Source organism: Pan troglodytes, chromosome 15 (assembly GCF_028858775.2).
Source record: "Pan troglodytes isolate AG18354 chromosome 15, NHGRI_mPanTro3-v2.0_pri, whole genome shotgun sequence".
Lineage (NCBI taxonomy): Eukaryota > Metazoa > Chordata > Mammalia > Primates > Hominidae > Pan > Pan troglodytes.
Genome location: NC_072413.2, coordinates 58,860,137 through 58,883,587, shown reverse-complemented (window position 1 = coordinate 58,883,587; position 23,451 = coordinate 58,860,137). Strand labels below are relative to the sequence as shown.

Here is a 23,451-nt window from a genome sequence, read left to right as displayed (position 1 = left end):
ATACCCAGCTATTATTTTGTATTTTTAGTAGAGTCGGGGTTTCATCATGTTGGCCAGGCTTGCCTCAAACTCCTGACCTCAAGTGATCTGCCCACCTCAGCCTCCCAAAGAGCTGGGATTACAGGCATGAGCCACTGCGCCTGGCCAAGAACTAGTATTTGATAGAACAACAGGGTGACTGTAGTCAATCATAATTTAATTGTCCATTTGAAAATAACTAAAAGAATATAATTGGATTCTTTGTAACACAAAGAATAAATGTTGAGGTAATGGATATACCATCTACCTTAATGTGATTGTTACACATTACATGCTTGTATCAAAATATCTCCCATAGCCCACTGTATATATACCTACTATGTACCCACAAAAATTAATACTTAAAAAAATCTTCTCTATCTTAAATATATATAATTTTTCTTTTTTAATTATATCTTAATAAAGCTAGAAAACACTATGAGCCAATATCCTTTATGAACACTAATGCAAGAATCCCTGACAAAACACCAGCAAACTGAATTCAGTATATTAAAAGATGGGCCGGGCGCAGTGGTTCACACTTGTAATCCCAGCACTTTTGGGGGGCCAAGGTGGGCAGATCACTTGAGGCCAGGAGTTCGAGACCAGCCTGGCCAACATGGTGAAACCCTGTCTCTACAAAAAATACAATAATTAGCCAGGCATGGTGGTGCATGCCTGCAGCCTCAGCTACTCGGGAGGCTGAGGCATGAGAATCACTTGAACCCAGGAGGCAGAGGTTGCAGTGAGCCAAGATTGCACCACTGCACTCCAGCCTGGGTGACAAAGTGAGACTCTGTCTCAAGAAAAAAATAATAATAATTCAACATTCTAGGAACAGGAGAAAGCTACCTGGACATAAGAAAATCTGTGTATGAAAAATTTTGACAAAATTATTGGAAAATGCAAAACCTAGTAACAGAGGAGTACTATTTTAAACACGTGAACTTCACGGACATTAAAAGTAAAGATTTTGAGGTAAATTTATTTTAAAGATACACAATTCTGGCTCTTTGTAAGAGATAAGAAATAAATGTTTACATCATGTATAACGTTTTACATTATAAAACGCAATATTGTCTATCTCTTCAAACTTCAATTTTAGCATTTAAGACAATTGTTTAATAAATCTGTTATCTCAAAGGGGGTTTTAGGTTGTTTTACATCCTGTTGGCTTCATGCTTGTAGGCTATAGGACTTTAAGAGAATAAAGAACTGAATAAAAATTAGCCTTAAGATATTAAATATCATTTAAATGTAACTTTACCTTGGAGCCTTGATGTTCACATGTAAAATATTATGCAACATGTTCCAGATTTTGGTTTTGTTTTTGAAGATGCATGTAGGTTTTATTATTTGTTTCATCTTTCTTGTTTTTGTTCTTGGGGTCTCTGACTTTTCTATTGCTTTTTAGTTTCTTGGCCTCGATTTACCCACTTTTTTTTCATAGTATATTCTTTCCACTATTTTCTTTTGTTAAGCAACAACAGTTTCTGGATCAGCCTTTCATTCAATAGTTCACATTTTAAAATGAGACCAAGAAATGATTTGCTCCATCTAGCAACATCTGTGCCTGCGCTTTTCAAGTATACAAATACCCACTTGCTCCCATGAGAGAGACTATAACCATCTCTCCATCCCTCACAAAAGCCAGGATCCCAGGTTCATTTCCAGAATGGATATATATAATATGACTGTTGAACCACAGGGCCAGCCTTACGTTATACCTTTCAACAAAATATATTTCATGGCTCATGGCTCATAAATGTAGTTTCACTGTAGACAGTGCACAATGAGTAAATCTACCCTTTTTCATGGCAAGGAGCCCAACTCATACTTTTATTGGCTTACTACTAACTAAATTAAGCCCCAATTTCTTTAAAAAAAAAAAAAAGAAAGAAAAAAACACTCACGACTGAAAATAAACGCCATTTCAATATGGCTGCCAAGGACAGACTTGAAAAAAGAACGAATGTATTCCAGGCTCAATCTCAAGAGACCTAACAAGTCCACAGAAAAATTAATGTACTAAATAAAACAATTTGGTATTGAGTACTGTTCATTTTTCACAAAACAGTAAAGTTCTATAAACTGAAAATCTAAGAATGTTAACATGTCAGTTAAGAACAGCAATAAGTCCCACATATCAGCTCCTCAATGTAAAGTTCTTTAGGACACATACCCAAGTCTTCCTAGCATCTCAAGCTCAGGAACATGTGGTCCATATGTCTCTATCTGCAGTGGCTGGTATTCATACAGAGCTTCTTCAAGCTTGTGAATAGGTGCCAGTGAAATATGTTGACCCTGTTAGAAAAATGAAGGAATTTAATACCTCTTATTATTATTTTCATATTGCTACTTATTTATAATCATTTTAAAGATGAATTAAATTCCTCACATTAGAAGTATTAGCCATTAGTTTTGCTGTTCCATGGGTACAATGCATTGCAGCATAACCAAAATCCACATAATAGAATTAATAGTCATTTACACATGATTTAAAAGAGGAAAACCAAATCCATCATTAAATTCAGATTTAGCGTTAAACAGTATAGTTGTTCAATGTCAATGGTAGAAGTCATCAAATACAAGAGACTTCAAAAAGTTTATGCAAAATACATATTATTTAAAAACTATGCATGGATTTTAAAAACATTTGCACCAAAACAAACTTGTACTAACTTGTTATAACATGTCTGAACAGCACCTAGTTGGAAGCACAAAGAAGCATAAGACCATTTGAAAAAAGCTCCTATCAGAGCAATGTGAATTCTACTAAATTGAAAAAAGAACAAACATCTATGGTGAAGACTGGATGGAAGAATGGCAAAATCATTACAAAAAGTTTATGGGGACAATGCCCCAAAGAAATCAGCAGTTTACAAATGGATAACTCATTTTGAGAAGGAGCAAGAAAATGTTGAAGATGAAGCCCTCAGTGGCAGACCATCTGCATCAATTTGTGAGGGAAAAAAAAAAAACTTGTTCATGCCCTAATTGAAAAGGACTGACGATTAACAGCAGAAACAATAGGCAACACCATAGACATCTCAGCTGGTTCAGCTTACACAATTCTGACTGAAAAATTAAAGTCGGGCAAACTTTCCACTCAATGGGTGCCAAAACTGTTGCACCCAGATCAGCTGCAGACAAGAGCAGGGCATTCAGTGGAAATTTTAAGCAAATGTGATCAAGATCCTGAAGCCTTTCTTCAAGGAACAGGAGATGAAACATGCCTTTACCAGTACTGAAGACAAAAACAATCAAAGCAATGTCTACTAAGAGGTGGAAGTAGTCCAGTCAAAGCAAAAGTGGACTGGTTACAAGTAAAGGTCATAGCAACAATTCAAAAAACTCGCAATTCAAAATACTCATGGCATTTTGTTTATTGAGTTTCTGGAGGGCCAAAATACAATACCATCTGCTTATTATTATGAGAAAGTTAGCTAAAGCTTTAGCAGAAAAATACCTAGGAAAGCTTCACCAGAGTCCTTTCCCCACCACAACAATGCTCCTGCTCATTTCCTCTCAACAAACAAGGGCAATTTTGCAAGAGTTTCCATGGGAAATCATTAGGTATCCACCTTACAGTCCTGACTTGGCTCCTTCTTACTTCTTTTTGTTTCCTAACCTCAAAAAATTTGTAAAAGGAACCCATTTTTCTTCAGTAATAATAATAAAAAAAGATTTCGCTGACATAGTTAAATTCCTAGGACCCTCAGTTATTTAGGGATGAACTAAATGCCTGGTATCATTGCTTACAAAAGTGTCTTGTTCCTGATGGAGCTTATGTTGAGAAATAAAGTTTATATTTTTTATATTTATCTTTTAATTCCATTTTCCACAAACTTTTTAAAGTTCCCTTGTATACAAGCATAGTCTATCCTCACATTTTTCTATTTTTACTAAACAACTTTGACATTTTTGGTAATCAGTGTTTTTGTTTTTGTTTTTTTTTTGAAAGCTCAAATTAGGGAAGAAAGCTAATAAAATTATTCTCTGCAAAGTTGTGCCACATAAATATCTATTCTCTGAAGTCTTTACATGATATCAAACTAACTTACCAAATGTGTATTTATTTCACATCACACACACATATACAAATAAAATAAGAAAATTTTATGCTGAAAACTAAATTGGATGAAAACATCCACTCTATTTTTCTGAGAAGAAAGAACTACTGGATAACTAAAATACAAAGACCTTACAGATCATATTTGAGCAAAATAAAGTGCCACTCAGGTATATACCATTACATTGGGATTTACATATCTATCATCCACATGGGCATAGAATTCTAATTTATAAAAATACCTACAATTTATATAGTCTGTGTTTGCTGATTTTAACCCTAGTTCTCTTATTTTTCTTGGTACAGTTCTATCAATTTCTCTATTTCATAACTTTTTATAAACCATTCTTGCAGTTATTAATTCCTCCAATTTCTAGTTTATAAATTTTTTTGTTGCTACATCCCTTAGTTTCCTTTTTCCCCTAAGTTACTAAGTTGGATGCACAGTACACATTATCTATTTTATTATTTTAAAAAAGGTAAAAGTCATGACTTAAAAGTCATAAAATACAATTGTAGCAGTGAGAAACAACCATCGAAGATCCTTGCATCTGGATTACAGTTTCTGTCTTCAACAAGTTCAATAGTATGTAGCATCATCCTAGCTAGTTTACAGGCACGTTGTAATAGGCACCTCTGACACTGTAATGTCAAAAGTACTTCACCAAAAACAGGCGAAGGATTTGAACGGAGATTTCACCACATAAGATATACATATTGCCAATAGGTATATGAAAAGATGCTCAATATCACTAGTCATTAGGGCAATGCAAATCAAACCACAGTGAGATACCACTTCACACCCATGGCTATTTAAGATGGCTATTATTAAAAAGAAAAACAGAAAATGCTAAATGTTTGTGAAGATATAGAGAAACTGAACTCTTGTGCATTGCTGGTGGGAATGTAAAACGGTATAGCTGCTGTGGAAAACGGTATGGCACGTCCTCAAAAAATTAAAAACAGAATTACCACATGATCCAACAATTGGATGGATTCTGGGTATATACCCGAAAGTGAAAGCAGGGTCTCAAAGAAATATTTGTACACCAATGCATATTTACAGCAGCATTATTTTCAGTAGCAAAAATGTGGAAGCAACGCAGTGCCCATCAAGGAATAAATGAATAAATAATATGTGGTGTGTATATACACATAAATACAATAGAGCATTATTCAGTCTTTGAAAGGAAGGAAATTTTGACATATGACAACATGAATGAACCTGAAGATATTATGATAAATGAAATAAGCCAGGCATAAAAGGACAAAAAGTATATGACTCCACTAATAGAAGTTTCCAAAGTAGTCAAATTCATGGAGACAGAAAGTAGATCAGTGGTTACCATAGACTAGGAACATGGGAAAGAGCAGTTAGTGTTTCATGGGTACAGGTTGAGTTGAGGAAGATGAGAAATTTTTGGAAATGAACGGTGGTGATAGATGCAGAACAATTTGGATGGACTTAATGTCACAGAAATGTACAGTTAAAAGGGATTAAAACATGAACTTTTATGTTACATGTATTTTACCACAATTTTTTTAAATGAGTTTTGGATATTCTAATTTCCTCATTTGCTTTGCTAGAATTAAAATACACAGGAAAAAGAGAAAAAAAGTGTAATGTCAGAAATTTCATTCATAGTATTTTAACCCCTAACCTCCATGTTCCACAGCCTTTCTAAATAAACATGAAACTGTTAAGCTAAATCTTATACTATCATAGAATAATCCAATTTCAGACCAATGATTCAGAGAGCATTGCATAGGTTAAGAAGACAGTGCCTGAGTGGGATATTTTGAGACTTGTTCTGACATCCCTATTTCAAAGTGTCTTCTTCATAAATTGTCAGACACTAAATTCTCCTGCCATTTGATAAAAAATGTCCAGCATTGGTGTCACATGTTTTAGCTATGGGGGTAAAAGGGAGGGGAGAGGAGTAAAAGAGAGGAGGGTAAGTGAGGGAAAGGAAAAATACTGTGACAATTAAAGAAGTACACTTACAGTCTCACCAACACTCCGTTTGCATTTCAGAAATTAGACAGCAAGGTCCAGAAAGGCTCACACAGAATGGGTATTTTCAAGAGCTGGATTACCTTCCAAGGAAGATAATACTTAAGGAAGACAAGCTTTCTTAAGTAATTGCACTGGAAAACAACATACTAAAACTAATCATTACCTAAACATTAGCAACAATACCCAAATTACTAAAGTTATGATGTCTTATAATTCAAAGTCTTCTCTGAAGTTTGTGGGGACATCATTTACAATAGCCAAAAAGGTCACTGAATAAGAATAGTTAACATTATTTATTCTGTGCTAGGCACTATGCTAAAGGGTTTTGTATGTATATCTCAGCATCCACAATAATTTCATGAAATGTTACTATTTAATAAAGTATGATTAAGTACTATTAATGGTACTTAATCATACTTTATGAATGAGGAAACGGGGGTTAGATATTGTGACTGAGCAAGATCACACTGTAGTTAATGGCAGTTTGATGATTAAAAGCCAAGTCTGTCAGATTCTAAAGCCTGTGCTTTTTTCCCCTAACACCTTCATTTTGTGGATATGGAAGCTATTATCCTCAAAATGTAAATTTTTCTAAGGTCACATAGAGTTAGATCTCTCAATTACTGCCCAGTGTGGGTTCCACACACTGCCTTTTAATATCCTATTTTTAAATAATATAATCATGGTTGTTCAATTTAAAAGTTTTAATGGCCGTAAGTAAATCCTAGGTGGTTTAAACCAATTTTTTATATAAATTCTAGTAGCTCAGGTACATAAAATACCATAGGCTCAAAAAGGAGTATTTTTTAAAACTATAACATTTAGAGAGAAATAAACATTACTCAGTGGTAGTTCTGTTTGCCATAAGAACGATAAGATAAAGTTCATAAATGACACACAAACTGCCCTTCTAACATTCCATCTATCTTTCCCTCGGAAAAAACTCATGAGATAGATGCCATGGTTCTCAAACCTAAAGCTGGGGCAGAACTTAGAGAACAATGACTTACACTCATTGATATGTTTTTTAAATTTTTAAAATCACCAACAGAGAAGATAATAGCTTAACAGGTCACATGAGAAAGTATTAAGGGTTTTAAGTGACTGGGAGGAAAAGGGTGTTTAAAAGTTTTTTAGACGAAAAGTGCTTATTGGTGATATTTCCACCCAAACAGTAAGGGTGATAGATATTATTCTAAATTATCAGAAAAAGGAGGATTCAAATTAAAGAACTCAAAGTGCATGATATACTAATTATAAGTTATATTTGAATTAAATTTGGTTGGGTGCCAAATGGTATGGTATAGACTTAAGTGCTATAGAGTATTGAGAGGAAGAATCAATAAAAGATGGAAGAATGAAAAAGACAGAACAGAAAAAAAGATAGACTATCAAGGGGGAGAAAAAGATAGAATAGGAAGAAAAAGAATATTGAGAGGAAGAATCAATAAAAGATGGAAGAATGAAACAGTGCAACTTGTGCCAGACCTCAGAGGACAAAGTCTACAAAAGCAAGGCAATGGGGAGGACAGCAATATTACCAGAGCAGTATGTTGTGTCCTGAGACAATAAGTAAACCTGGGCAGAGACAGGAATATGGAGAAAGAAGGGTGGGCAGAGAATAAATCAGTATAGATAGCTTAAATTACAGCTAGAAAATACTCCAAGGCTAATTTGAACTCAAATGGGTAAGAAATCAGAACAGTCAAAACAATGTCAGAATGTTTTATCTCCAGCATATTACTAAATAAATGATAAATAAATAATGTTTAATATGAAAAGAGAGTGTGAATACACTGCTGGTAAGAGAGCAAATTATGGAATTGCTTTCCGATGAAAAGCAATTTAGTAAACCTTTAAAATCTTCACATATTTTGACCTAGTAATACCATCTGTAATAATTTATAAGAAAGCAATCAGAAATATAATCAAATTCTTATTCATATCTGTTCATCACAGTTTATATTGTCAAAAACTAAAAGGAAACTAAGTGTTCAATCAATAAGTAAACATCAGTTTAAGTAAACATCAGTTCAATTATAACATAAAACAGTGTGCAGCCATTTAAAATCATGTTTAAAGAGAAATTAGTAAAATGTTAAGTACATGATCATTATGCTCTAAACTATTTTTAAAATCTGCCTAAGAGCCAGGCACAGTGGCTTATGCCTGTAGTCTTAACATTTTGAAAGATCAAGGTGGGATGATAGTTTGAGCCCAGGTGCTTGAGACCAGCCTGGGCAACATAGTGAGCCATCTCTACAAAAAAAAAAAACAATTAGCCAGGCATGGTGGTGTTCACCTGTAGTCCCAGCTCCTCAGGAGGCTGAAGCAGGAGGATCACTTGAGCCCAGGAGATCGAGGCTGCAGTGAGCTGTGATTGTGCCACTGTACTCCAGCCTGAGTGTCAGAGCAAGATCTCGTCTCAAATAAAACATAATAAAATAAAGTAAATCTGCAACTGCAAAAGAAAACTAAAGAAAAACTATCCCTAGGTGATGAAATTATTTATCTTTGTTGCACTATTTTCTGAATTGTCCAAAATGGGTATAAAAATGGGTATATTTTATATTTATGGCTATAAAAAAACTACTATTGAACAATACCACAGAGAAAAAATCAGAAAAAAACATACTGCAAGACAAGTGGCCTGGTTTCTTCAGTAGGTCAATGTCACGAGAAACAACAACAATAAAGATGACAAAGTATAAAGTGGATGGGAGCTATTCAAGATTAAGACAGAATTAAGATGTTTAATAAACATAGTGAGAGTCACTGGCTCAGTACTAATTTGGAAGGGAAAAAACAGCCATGAAACATTTTGGCAACAATTGGGGAAATCTGAATATAGACTGGGTATTAAGCTATATTAGAGAATATCTGTTAATTGTTCGGTGTGATTATGGCATTATGGTTATGTATGAGAATGTCCTATGCAGGAAAAGGTCAGTGAGAGATGCCAGATGAAGAATTTAAAAGTAAAATTTCATGGAAATTGTAATTTACTTTAGAACGGTTCAGGGGAAAAAAAGTGCATATATATATGTGTGTGTGTGTGTCTGTGTGTGTATGTGTGTGTGATGTAATACCAAAATATTACAGATTATTGAATCTAGGTATTAGGCATGTGAGTATTCATTGTCTTATTTTCCAACTTTGCTATTTTTGAAATTTTTCATTATAAAATGTTTAAAATAGATCATGGAATCTTTGTTAGTTTTGAAAAAAAAATGGCTATGTATTTACAGCAAAGAAAAATATAATAGCACCAAAGAAAGAAGAGCCTAGAATCAAGTAGGTCAAGTCGGTAGCTATTTTAGTGATTAAGGTTAAAGTAATATGGTCTAGATCTGAGTAATAATGGGGGGGAAGAGAAAAAAGAATAATAATTATAATTAAAACTGCAAGAATCGGTAGCAATCTGGTATAGCTGAGGTGGGAAGCAAAATGTGAAAACCAGAGAGAGCTGATTAACAGAGGCAGGAAAACTAGGAAAGGGAAAGGTGGAAGAGTAATGTAGGATGGATGCATGTCCCTTCCAAATTCCATGTTGAAATGTAATCCTCATGTTGAAGGTGAGGCCTAGTGGGAGGTGTTTGGGTCATGGGACTGGAGCCTTCATGAATGGCTTTGTGTCCTTCCTTAGCAATAAGCAAATTCTCTATTAGTTCACGTGAGAGCTGGTTTTTAAGAGGTACTTCCTTCTCTCTTGCTCCCTCTCTTGCCACGTGTGCCTGCTCCCCCTGTGCCATCCACCATGAGTAAAAGCTTCCTCATACAGCCTGCAGAACCATGAGCCAAATAAACATCTTTCCTTAATGAATTATCCAGTCTCAGGTATTCCTTCATAGCAATGCAAAACATACTAATAAAAAGAGAAAATTTTAGAAAGATAAAATGCAGACCAGAAGAAAATACTTGCAAGCCACATATTTTATAACTCGATCAAATTCAGAATACTACCTATAAAGAATTCTTAGAGACTGGGTGCGGTGGCTCAAGCCTGTAATCCCAGCACTTTGGGAGGCCGAGGCGGGTGGATCACCTGAGGTCAGGAGTTCAAGACCAGCCTGGCCGACATGGTGAAACCCCATCTCTACTAAAAATAAAAAAATTAGCTGGGCATGGTGGCCGGCGCCTGTAATCCCAGCTACTCGGGAAGCTGAGGCAGGAGAATTGCTTGAACCTGGGAGACAGAGGTTACAATGAGCCGAGATCACACCATTGCACTCCGTCCTGGACAACAAGAGTGAAACTCTGTGTCCAAAAAAAAAAAAAAAATCCTAGAATTGACTAATAAAAAGACAAAATGACCCAATTAAAAGTGGCAAAAGATTTTAAAAGACCAGATGGCTAAAAAGAACATGAAAAGATGCTCAACATCAATAATATTCAGAAAAATGCACACTAAATGCACACTCACTTGAATGACAACAACCAAACTGACAGACAATAAAAAGTGTTAGTGCAGAGGTGAAGAAACTGGAACCCATGGACACTGCAGATGAGAGAATACAATGATGCAGCCACTTTGAAAATTAGTTCAGTAGTTTTTCTTAAAGTGACAAGTAAATTTACTTTATGACTTAGTTAATTCCACTTATAAGTATCTACCCAGGAGAAATGAAAACATATGACCACACAAAGACTTGTACATGAATGTTCATAGCAGTTATTAATAGCAGCCAAATAGTGGAAACAATCTAAATGTCCACCAATTGTGAATGGATAAATAAAATGGGGTGGTATATTCATATAGTATGAATATGAATTCCTTTATTAAACATTCACACAATATGCTGAATTTTATTACTATTCAACAATAAAAATGAATGAAATATTGGTACATGCTACAACATGGATGAACATCAAAAACGTTATGCTACAAGAAGCCAGATGTGAAGGACCAATATATTACATGATTCCACTTCTAGGAAATGTCCAGAAAGGGCAAAATTACAGAGACAGGAAGTAGATTAACAATTGCTGTGGGCTAGAAGTGTGAATGTGTTGTGTCTGCAAATGAGTATCAGAGACCTCTTTGGAGTGATGAAAACATCCTAAAATTGGATTACTGAAATGGTTACAAAATTCTGTAAATTTACTAACAATCAATACATTGTATATTTTAAATAAGTAATTCTTATGGTAAGTAAATTATATCTTGATAAAGCTGTTAAAAATAAAGAGTTTAAGATGGTGGTTTAAATCAATCCACCATTGCTGCCTGTAAAATATCCAAGTAGAAATGTTCAGTAAAGGCAGCTAGAAATATAAAATAAACTCAAAAGAAATTTTGCTATCAGCATCAAAATGATAGGCAAGGTCACAAGAATAAGAAATGGGTGTGGGGGAATATATAAAGAGTGAGGTCTTAGCACTGAGTCTTGAAAAATACCATTAAGTAATTCAGGTACATTTTCCTGACTTTGAAAAGTACGGCACAAAACTAAAGCCCTTTCTGTTTTTGTTACTGTTGTCATATAATTGATAAAGAAATAAGGCTTTAAAAGTAAAAATGTAGTGAGAAGAACCACAGAAAACCATGCAACTTTAGGTAATACCCATACCTGGAGGGAAATGCATGCAAACTGTACATTCAGTAGTATATATAATTAGTGTTTTTATTCCTCTACAATGTAACAAAATGGAACCTGTTTCTTTTCTAAAATATAGCTTAGAGCCCTATATTTCCATCATTTGCTAGTCAAAAAATATAAGCTTATGAGAAAAAAGGTTTTCTAAAATTCAGCTCATTTCCATATAGAGCAACATAGGAACATTGGAAGAACAATGCAAATGCTGACACGGGTAGTTATACATGGCAGTATTTTTAATAATCTGTATTTTTAATAATCTGAAATGTATTATTTAACTTTTCTTAGAAAGTTTAAAAGCTACTACAAAAAATAGTTTATAATTTACTAAGATTTGTCTGTTAATCTATACACTACAAATATTATCATTATGCTTTCTCACCAAATAAAGAGCAGAGTATCTTTTGTGTTAACTCTAAATACATACTATGTTAAAATAGAAACACACATTTAGAATGCAACAAACCATTTAGAATAACACTATTAAAGAAAATACATTATTATTTAATGAAAATAATGGCAATAAAAATAATCAATTAGTATATAGATTGTTGAGATAAACAATAATAAAAATACTAAACATGAAAATCCAGTTCTATACCAATCAGTATATGGTTTTCTGTTAAGTACCATAGAAGAGGTTGTAATTACAAAGTGCTGACAATTTAGGCCGATAGGTTAAATGATTCTGCAAATCCTTTAACACAATTTTAAATTCAGAACTCTTTTAATTGATCTATCTTGCTTAATGACATTTATCCATCAAACTATCCTCATCTTCAACATATTTGCCAATAAGCCCTGTAAGCCTGTTAAACTCTGTGTAATTGTCTGTTTTGAATCTGTCTCCCATTAGACTGTAAGGCCCTATGCTCATGCTCACTGTCATAGGTACCTCACTGAGCAGCTTGGCACCAAAAAGCTGCTCAATATTTTGTTGAATTAACGAATAATATAAAAATATAACAATATAGGCCAGGTGCAGTGGCTCACGCCTGTAATCCTAGCACTTTGGGAGGCCGAGGCAGGCGGATTGCTTGAGCTCAGCAGTTTGAGACCAGCCTGGGCAACATGGTGAAACCCCGTCTCTATTAAAATACCAAAAAAAAAAAAAAAAAAAAAATTAGCTGGGCATGGCAGTGTGTGCCTGTAGTCCCAACTACTCGGGCAGGAGAATTGCTTGAACCCGGGAGGTGGAGGTTGCAGTGAGCCGAGATCATGCCACTGCACTCCAGCCTGGCAACAGAGCGAGACTCCGTCTCAAAAAAAAAAAGAAAAAAAATGTATATATATATATGTATAAAATAACACAATATAAAAAAGTTGTCATGTGATGTAATAGTATGAACACTAAGGCAACTGTAAGATGATCACGTTTCCATAAATTTTAAAATGCTCTTACTAAGTGTAAACAATTGGAATTTTCTTACATAGTCTTGTGTACTATGAGAGTACATAAGAAATAAATTTCTACCTTCTCTAGACTTTGATTATTTTTTTCTTTTCACTTATTCATTACAGTCAATGGATGCTTTTCATCCTAGGCTGTGAATGTGTTTTCCAGACATCTTAGTAGTTATTTTAACAAAATTTCAAATAACAAAACATTGTGCTTACTCTGTGGCATTCATCATCCATTCATACAACAAATATAACCACCTACTATATGCCAAGAACTGAAAAGAACATCAGGGAACAAAACAGATCAAGCCCCTGCCCTCAGGGAGCTCATATCCTAGTAAATCACATTACAGTGAGACTGTGCATTCCACTTTTATTTCTTAGGGTCATTTAATTACAACAACAACAAAAAAGATGGTAGTGTTTGTTTCATGAACTGAGTCCTCTCACAATGTTAAATCTGTCAAATTCTACAGAATATGTTACCTTACTAAGTGGAATCAGAAACCAGAATATTTCATTCTGGTAGCTTTAAACTACTGTAATTCTAGTGACTATTTCCAAAGAAAGTATCTCCAAGCAGCCTTTTAGAAAATCAATTAAAGTAATTCTGAATGACTATTTCTGTTTTGGTAATGTTCTAATAATTTAAATATGTGTGGACATGTGTGCTGTGTATGCATGTATATACACATACATATATGTCTATTTGTACATATGTATATGGATGTGAATATATTTTCTAATAGTGTGTGTGCCTACACATATTTTTGCAATGGGATAGAGTACTTAAAGAATATACCTGGCACTGTCTATAAGCTGTTCATTCTGAGTAACATTTCTTTGGTAATTCAGTTGTTTTCAATTTATTTTAGAAGCAAGCAGAGAGATTTTTATACTGTGCTGTTCTGGTCATTATAGGGTGATGTCAGCCTGTCATCACTGCAGCAGCTGCATGGTAATAACTTCCTGGTAGCACACAATTTCATGGTAAGTATAATTCATTTTTCCCCATATAAATGATTTTTCTCTAATTTCTTTCAAAATGTAAAGTAAACAGTAAAAAGACAAATGAGGGACAGGGCCTACAGGCTAAGATGTAACTATGTACTTCTCCCGGCACTGTCTCTAAACTAGAATGAACTGAGGTGCAACATTTAATTTCTCTATGTTTCATTTTCACCATGTGCAATGAGGAAGGGGGGAGTGTATAAGTGAGGAGACTGAAACAGTAAGTCTAACTTGCTATCATTTCACGACCACTAAGTGGAAATAAGCCACTGACTCACAATGTATCATAAAAATACATAAAATTTCCCTCAAATTTAATGTAAAGTAATTTGATTCTACATATACTAAAGAAACAGCCAGTAGAAAAAATGCACAAGACTAAGACCCAGATTCCCAACTCTATTAGAATCATCAGACTACATTCTTTTTCTGAATGTATGTTTGGGAATAAGCAGAATATAACAGTAAAAAAGATACATATATGGTAGGCTCTTTTAAGCATTCTAATGACGACATACTTGCACAAATCAGCCTTTAAGAGCACTCTTTGTCTTTTAAAATGTGATGCCTAATAGTTAGATTACCAATTTTCACAAAAATTTTCTTCTAAAACTGGCTTCTTCAAAATAAAAAAAGAGGTTTCATCCTGCAGACACAGCACCATATTTTTCTAGCTCTTCAGCAATGTTCAGTTCTACTCAAATACATATGATATGCTTGAAAACATCAAAGACAAATTTCTATAACTATCTAGCTAAGGGCTTAAGTTTCTTGCTCAACATTAGAAATAAAATGGCTCTAAATACATCTTCACTTGGCAAGCCAAGTCTCTGAAAATGTTTCTAGCAAATTAGCCCTGGAAACTCATCAAAATCTGTTTACTACAGTGAAATTCCTTAAAGATTTGTTAGCCAAATTCATTTGTAATCTCCTCCTTAAACACATACACTAATTAGTGTTCCACACAGAAAAATGTCCTTTAATAATATTTCAACTCTAATTTTAGAATTCTTATTATATCAATATAAATTTTTCCTTAAGAACTTCAAAAATGAAAAGTAACCAATTTTGAAAAGGTTGGAAAAAATTAGGAAATAGTATCTTCCATTAAAAGATCACTAGTAAAAGATTAGTATCATTAAAGATTCTCAAATAATATATAATTACAGCTAAACTCTGGATATTTAATAAGCATTCCTATAAATTCCTTGTATTGGCTTAGAACTAATAAGGCTCATATAGACACTACAGCGATATATTTGTGGTCACATGCAATTACTTTTGAGAAAGGCATGAGTCTCAAACTACAGGAGAACACAAAACATAAAAGGAACAGCATTGTCTCCCTCTGCTTTAAACTGTTTTGACTATAATTTCATTCGTACAAATTTTTCCCTCCCTGAAAAATGCAAAAATAAAAATAGGAAAGGAACTAAGCTAGTCATTTTCCCTCAGTTAGTTCCACATGTGAAACATTTGAGAAAGATCAAAGTGTTACCTAGAAGGGTCCTAAATTATATGACTGACTTAGTTCAACACAGCTATACTGTGACATGCACAAGGATTCCGTTCTAAAGTTAGATTAAGGCAAACAAAAAAAAGGTCAAAATAACCCCTCAAAAATCCCTCAAATTGCCTATAAAGTATACTGTACATTGTTCTGTGCATATTTTAATCTCTTTATGTAAATCCAACTCAGCTAGTTTCTCCTCTAGCATTGGAACAGATCACCTAAGTAGGTGGCTTACATTTGGCATCTATGCTGTTTCAAAATTTTTCTTTACCTTGGAGAAGAGAGGCATTTTTGCTACTTTTGTTGTTTTCAACTTTAGTTGAATTCAAGCAAATTAAATGCATGTACGATATGATTCTACTGAATATGACAAGCATTTGAATTTTCATTCAGCAGAGTTCATGGAAGAAATGAAATTTGGGAGAACCTCTGAAGGCTGAAACAGCCCTGAAATGGAGGGGAAGAAAGAGCGTTCCCAGTGAACGGAATTTCAATACCCAGAGGAGCTTCAGTACAGTAGTGAAAATAGAAGCCAGAATACAAAGAGGGAATGGAAGGAAGAAGAAACACTAGGCAAACATTATTTTCATTAACTTATAAGACAAATGAAAATAGGGAAATATGCCAGTAGCTTAAAGGAAAAGCAAAATACAAGAAAAATATTTTGTTTATTTTGTTTGTTTTTGTTGTTATAGGTTTTATTTTTTCCTTGGGCACTGATAAATGTGATACAATGTTGAAAAGTATTATTTTTACATTCTTTCTCTGATGCTTGTCTTATTACCAAACTACCATTTGTTGCCAAGAGGACACAGTGTCCAGCAAACCATATCTGTTTCTATAAAAAGATCAGAAAAGAAAAACATCAAGGAGACTATCTGATTAGACAAAACCTGCCTCCTTTAAAAGAGTCTGCATTAATTTTAAGAAAAACAGTATTTGCAAGAAATTTTCTGTAAAAACTTTCAGGCATAGAGCATTTTAGCTCACTTTCTTTTACCAATTTCAAAAATAATTTCCAAGAATTCCTAACTTGGCACTATAAGTGAACTTTATCCAACAATGACAACTTATACATAAGTCCAAATTTCCTAATGTAATATAGAAATGGCTTTATATAAAATTATCTACAAATACTACTACGATTACATAAGCAAAACAAAAATACCATGTAAGATTAGTAGTCTTCTAAAGCAGAAATAGTTTTCCATGAAAAGATGGAAGTTTCTTTACGCCATTGTAGAGACTGAATAATTTAAGAGACCACATTTTATTTAGATTTGACTCTTCTGCGCCTAGTACAGTAGTTGGTATGTATCAGGAATATTTGTTTCATGAATGAAGAAATGTTTTAAAATGATCCCTCTAATCATCTACCCTATCTCCAAAAACACCTACATAACAAATCTCCTCGTTCTATTTGAGGTCATTTAACAACAGAAGGAGTAGTTGTTTTGCCATTCCCATTGTAGAAAATAAGTGAAGACCTAAGCCAGACTGTCCCTGATTTTACCTTTCTTCTGTCCTAAAAAGAAACAACAAACACTATGAATACTCTAACCATCCCAATCTAACTTCCCCAAACCAAACGCACATACACACAAACACCACCACCACCACTATCACACTCATAAAACCACCATGCAATTAAATCTACTCTAAAATGCAGAAAAGAACAGAATATTTAAGACACTGACTTGATACCCTTCTCACCTGCAATTTCACATAAATTGTCTTTTATTAAAGTCAGGCAGATATGGAATGGATTACTAACAGTGCAATTGCACTAAAATGATACAGAAATATTTACTGAACATCTACTATGTGCCAAGCACTGTGTTAGGCATTACATACACATTTGAGGTAAGTATGTTTTACCTGTTTTACAGGAAAAGAAACTGAAGCTCTCCAAGACCAAGTAACCTACTCAGATTTTAAACCCTATCCTGCTAAAATCCACAAAGCACTTCTCTATTATAGAACTAAAATATGAAAATTTATTTATTAAACATTTGGTAGATGTTAGGCACTGTGAAGATATAGCAGAAAGTATACCACCATAACTGTCCCTATTTTCAAGCATTTAACAGTATCTATTTAAATTTTCATTTAAAATATATTATATTTATTAAACATTATTAAATATAATGTGCTCATTTGTTTAAAAAACATTAGTATATAAGTACTTTTTAAATGAAAGCTACTCTAGTTCATTAAAGCATATCAATTCATTTTTAGAAAATATTTACACTCAATTTTTCCATAACATATTCAGATTAAGGCAAATTTCATCTTTACTGAGATGTGCTACAACCTCATTAGATACTCACTTAGAAGTTGTCTTGTTTTTATAACAAGCAAAAATAATATTTTCTTCAAACAATATAAAATTGATGGCTTGTCTGTTAATCAATGTTAAACTGCATATCCTTTGAAATATGAACCAGTTTAGTAAAAAGGCTATTTCAACTAAGAAGAGTAATTCCTGGCAATGCAGAAGTAAATTGCCTTTCTAGAAAGTTGACTATACTAATCAATCCTTTAAATCACAGTTTATTGTACTTTAACAAATCACTCTTCATAATTAAGAGACATGTTTTATGAGACGAACTACAAAAACAATACAGCAAAATCACAATCCTTTATAAATTTTTCATCTGAGAACATAGGTGTGTGATCAGTGAGCATAGTGGTGGTCCCACAAATACAAGAATACACAGACTATCACATTTGTTTCCATTTTTTAAAATTAAAAAAATAACAATTTTATAGCCCTCCTTTCACTAATTAGTTAATTCATGGATAGGTATATTTAGTAAAACAATGCCCTAGAGGACAAAGAAAGCAGTTCATATGAGAGAGTTTAGTAAAACAGCTTTGGAGCCCTTCTGAAAATTACTTGATAAAAGTACTAACATTCCATCAGTTGTTGAGACAGGTGCTACTGCCAATCAGCTGCATTTGCTGAAGCACATTCTAAAGATTACTAATTAATCCCCACACTGAAACCAATGGTTGCCTGTCATTTTGCTATGATCACCATTTTTTAAAAAATAGTCACCAAAAAGAAACGAGAAAAGAGTCATGAAGTACAGCTCTAGATAAAATATAACCCCAGGTAAGCTATGCATCTACTTAGTTATATCTTTTCAGGTATTCTTTATATGAAACTCAATGCACTGGCTGGAGTCCTGGGATCTTATAGCCTCTCCACATTCTATTTCTCATTTATTTCTATTTATCACAAATGTATAAAAGTATTTTTGAGATATTTAGGAAAAAGAATCATACTATATAAGACTGCATTTTCTTTGTTGTTGTTGTTGTTGTTAAATTTCGAATCTTTCGATCACAAACTCAAGATAAATATGACTTGTAGAGACATTTTCCAGATTACACCCATATTTTTATTAAAACTCACCCACACTCCCCTGCCTTTACTCCCACCATGCACATATCCCTGCACACTTTGTTCTACCACCATCATATCCTACCTTCATTATCTGAACACTCTAAAGAATTTAACAAATATTAAAATAGTCAACGCTTCCAAATCTTGGCAATTATAAAATATCCTGAAGATCCTTAAAACTATACTAGCACAAGATGCCAAAGAAATTATTTTTAATCTGTATGAAAACATATTAACATATGTAGATAAAGATAAAAATATATTTGAAGGTTCTTATGATTTTCCATCTTTTTAATGTTTTAAGTTAACATTGATTTTTGAATCTCAAGTAACTCTGTGATCTACCATGTTTCTAAAGTTGCTTTCATTCAACTGTACATGCCCTGACCTCCACAATGACCTCTACAAAAGCAGTTGTGCACTTTACTGTGGTGCAAATCCTCACGGACAAGTTGAACCTGTTCTTTTTGGCACTGAGCCCTTGTGCTGAACACACAGCTGAGATTTATTATAAAAGGGGAACTAAGGGGCATTATTTCACAACATTTATCCTTCACATACAGCCAAGTATAATCTTTTACAACCTTTGAGAGCTCTTAAATAAACAGATTTTCTCTTAATTGCACAAAGAGTTTTTTATTTGTCACCAATCATATGGCATATTCAGATTCATTTTACATTAGGAAAAAGCTAGCACACAAAGCATATGTGCTAACAGTTATAAAAATTACTCTCCTTGCTTAATATTTATTTAAAAATCATAAGACTTTTAATCTTCAGATCTGAGGATAATTACTTGCCTTGCTGTCTTTAGCAAGAGCAATGTAATAAAATAATTAGTAAAAACCTGCCTTCAAAGATCTGTATTTTAAACAGTAGGTTACAAAAAGCCCAACTTGCTACAACACTCTCATAGGTCTTTATTTTTATACTCTCTTGTGTTTTCTTTTTAATTTCAAAGTTCAATTGTAATTCGGGCATTCCCATAACATTTTAAAAACACTTCTCATTCTAACAACTTTGAACTGGACTCTGATATACAAGACTGCTGCCCAGCAACTTTCTCAACTCAACACATCTGATATCATGTGGGAGGGAGGAATTTCATGAGTTCTAAGAAATATCTCTAATAACAGGAATTACCACACCATTTAAGTTAATTCTTCAAGATTTGCTAATTGATCTAGCATCAAGACTCGCCTTGTTGAAAGCAAAGAAACAAATACAACCTCAAAAGTATTCTATCCTGAAAGTCAGGTTCAAACTAGCTTATCAGCTAATTGCTCAACATTAAGGACACTAAAATATGTTGATTCAGGTGAATATTTTCTTGCTTAAAATTCTTCTAATTTTTTCATTAATAGCAAGTGTACAGACAATTTTTAAGATGCCTGTAGACCTTTTCACAAAATTTTTTAAAAAAATAATTCAATATTAAACTGATTTTTTTAACGGTGAAAAAAACCTAATGACATGATTTTAGGCATTAGGAGCTCCACAGTGAGCAAAACAGGCATGTTCATACATAGTGCCAAATATGCTTTGTCTTCCCTTAACAAAGAAATTTCTTTCTTTAAACTTTAACATTTTGAACAACATAACCTTATTGTTCCAGTTCTAAGGAAAATGTTTTAAATAATTTATATCCTTAATACTGTCTCCCTATATCCAATGAATTCATGTAAATGTTCATGAGTTTGAATGTTTTTACATTTATTACTAAAACAGAAAACATTTTTTCTGGAAATATACAATCTTTTGGAAAAAAGCAATTACTTTTAAGTGTTTTTCAAGTGTTATATCTTTAAATAGATATAAATTAGCATGGAAATTACTAACCAACTATATTCATAATATTAATCTGCACTACATGAGACAAGATAAAAATTGATAATATCTATAAAAGATTCATTAAATATGTAAAAAAAAGCCTCAAGATCCTACACTATGTTCTCATATTATGTCAGCACTGGTGGTATTTTTTAAATGCCTAAGGCCTCTAACTCATTTTGAAATATATGTGCTTCAAGATTTCCATAATACCCAAAACTATTCTTGGTGAAGTAATGAGTTAACTACAGGTTAACCACCAAATAACTTAAAGAACAATCTTATTCTATATTTATTTTGTTTCTTCATACCACAACAGCTTTCCCATCTATATATCTTCTCACCAGCAAGAACACAAGCATATACACTATCAGCCTATGACTCCCCATATTAAATGTGCCCTTAGACCAACACAATGTTAAAAGCATGGGGCTTTAGAGTTCTGAACAGTCAAATCCTAGCTCTACCTTGAGCAAAAATAACTTTAAAAAAAAGTCTCAGCTGGGCATGGTGGCTCACGCCTGTAATCCCAGCACTTTGGAGGCTGAGGCGGGCGGATCACGAGGTCAGGAGATGGAGACCATCCTGGCTAACAAGGTCAAACCCTGTCTCTACCAAAAAACACAAAAAATTAGCTGGGCGTGGTGGCGGGTGCCTGTAGTCCCAGCTACTCGGAAGGCTGAGACAGGAGAATGGCGTGAACCCGGGATGGGGAGCTTGCAGTGAGCAGAGATCGCACCCCTGCACTCCAGCCTGGGCGACAGAGTAAGACTCTGTCTCAAAAAAAAAAAAAAAAAAAAAAGAAAAGAAAAAGAAAAAAGTCTCAGTTTTACTTGTAAAGAATTAAATAAATAAATTTAAAGGATATAAAAGAAGTGTCTACAAAATGCTACCCACTATTATTACTTCATCATCATCGTCAACAGGAAGAGAAGCAGGAAGAGGGAATATTTTGCACATCTCTACAGACTGTTGTTTAATATTACAAGATAAAATCACTAACTTCCAAAAGCCTGAAAGTTAGAACTCAAGGCATCTTCCTGCAGAAACAATGTTACAAATGATGTTACAGTTTAAGACTGACAATATATAAAACACATTAATTATCATAAATTTAGTCTCAGGCCGTGGGAACAATTCAGGAGAGAAAACTTTATCTTTCCTAAAGTTAAGGCTAGCCTTGGGCAAAAATTTAAAATTTCTTAAATTATAGCTTTTTCGCATTTTGTCTTTTGCATTCTTACCCAGCACTTAGTAACTTTCCCAGGCATTATATATTCCCATAACATAGTATCAATAAGCTCTTAATTGAAAACACTCCACTCAAACCTACTATGAGTCTTAAGAGTGATGCCTGATCTTAAGTCACCAACCTACATATAACACAATCAAAACTTCCTGGTATCAGTAAGGTGTCAAGAGGAAACAGACTGAACTGCATGATTTTACTCAGCAGACCTCTGGTTCTGATTATACTATTGCTTAAAAAAAATTGTGAAACTTTTTTTCTTGAACAAAATACAGAACAGTAGTGCCTTTAAAGAAATGAGCTAAGAACCATTCACTTCTCATTTTTTGTCTTGATTAATGTTTTTAAATTTTTAGTGTCAACAGAGATTATCTGGGCCAATTTTTTTCATCTTCATACTTCCCAATGTAAAAATCTGATTCTCAAAAGTCACTAACATCTTTCACAATGACTCAAATTAGAGTAGCATGAGGAATTCCATGAGGACTTGGAAAGGCACAGAAAACCTGGGTAATCTGAATGTCTATAAATAATGAAATTCATGGAATCTCAGAAGTAGACATAATATTAAAGATCATCTCCAATCCTACTAACCACTGAATTTTTAAATCCCCATGCCAATATCCTTACCTATGGCTAGACATCTCATGACCTACCAAGATAGGCCAAAGCACCAAAATAGGCAAGAGATATGCCTGGGTCTCCAAATAAATCCACTGAAATATACACCTTACATGAATGACAGATGAAATATATGTGACAAGGACAAAATTCAATGTACCTATTAATGCACACAAACACAGTATTAATCTCACAAAAGCTTAACCAGAACTTTACTTCTCTACAGATTCCTTGTCCCTTAAGACTTTCTAGGAGACACAATTCTTACGAAAGGCAGATATGGGCATACTTCGGAGATATTGCAGGTTCAGTTGTAGACCCTTGCCATAAAGTGAGTCACACACATTTTTTGTTTATTTCCTAATGCATGTAAAAGTTATGTTTATACTCTACTATAGTCTAGTAAGTGTGCAATAGCATTATGTCTAAAACACAGTGCACACATCTTAATGTAAAATACATTATTACTAAAAAATGTTAACCATTTGAACCTTCAGCAAATTGCATCTTTTTGCTGGTGGAAGGTCTTGTCTGGATGTTGATGGCTGCTGACTGATCAGGGTGGTGGTTGCTGAAGATTGGACTAGCTGTGGCAGTTTCTTAAAATGGCACAACAATGAAGTCTGCCACATTGATTTACTCTTCCTTTCATGAAAGAGTTCTCTGTAGCACATGATGCTGCTTGATAGCATTTAACGCACAGAACTTCT

General features: G+C 33.8%; 1 protein-coding gene across 2 annotated transcripts in view; it reads right to left on the bottom strand.

Annotated features, from left to right (window-relative positions):
* Positions 1 to 23,451, bottom strand: part of MNAT1 (MNAT1 component of CDK activating kinase) — a 232,817-nt gene that overhangs the window by 85,388 nt on the left and 123,978 nt on the right. For both annotated transcript variants that reach the window (XM_001167724.7, XM_016926179.4), the window contains exon 7: positions 2,201 to 2,322. In XM_001167724.7, the coding sequence (XP_001167724.1) occupies positions 2,201 to 2,322 (122 nt within the window). The remainder of the gene's footprint in view (positions 1 to 2,200; positions 2,323 to 23,451) is intronic.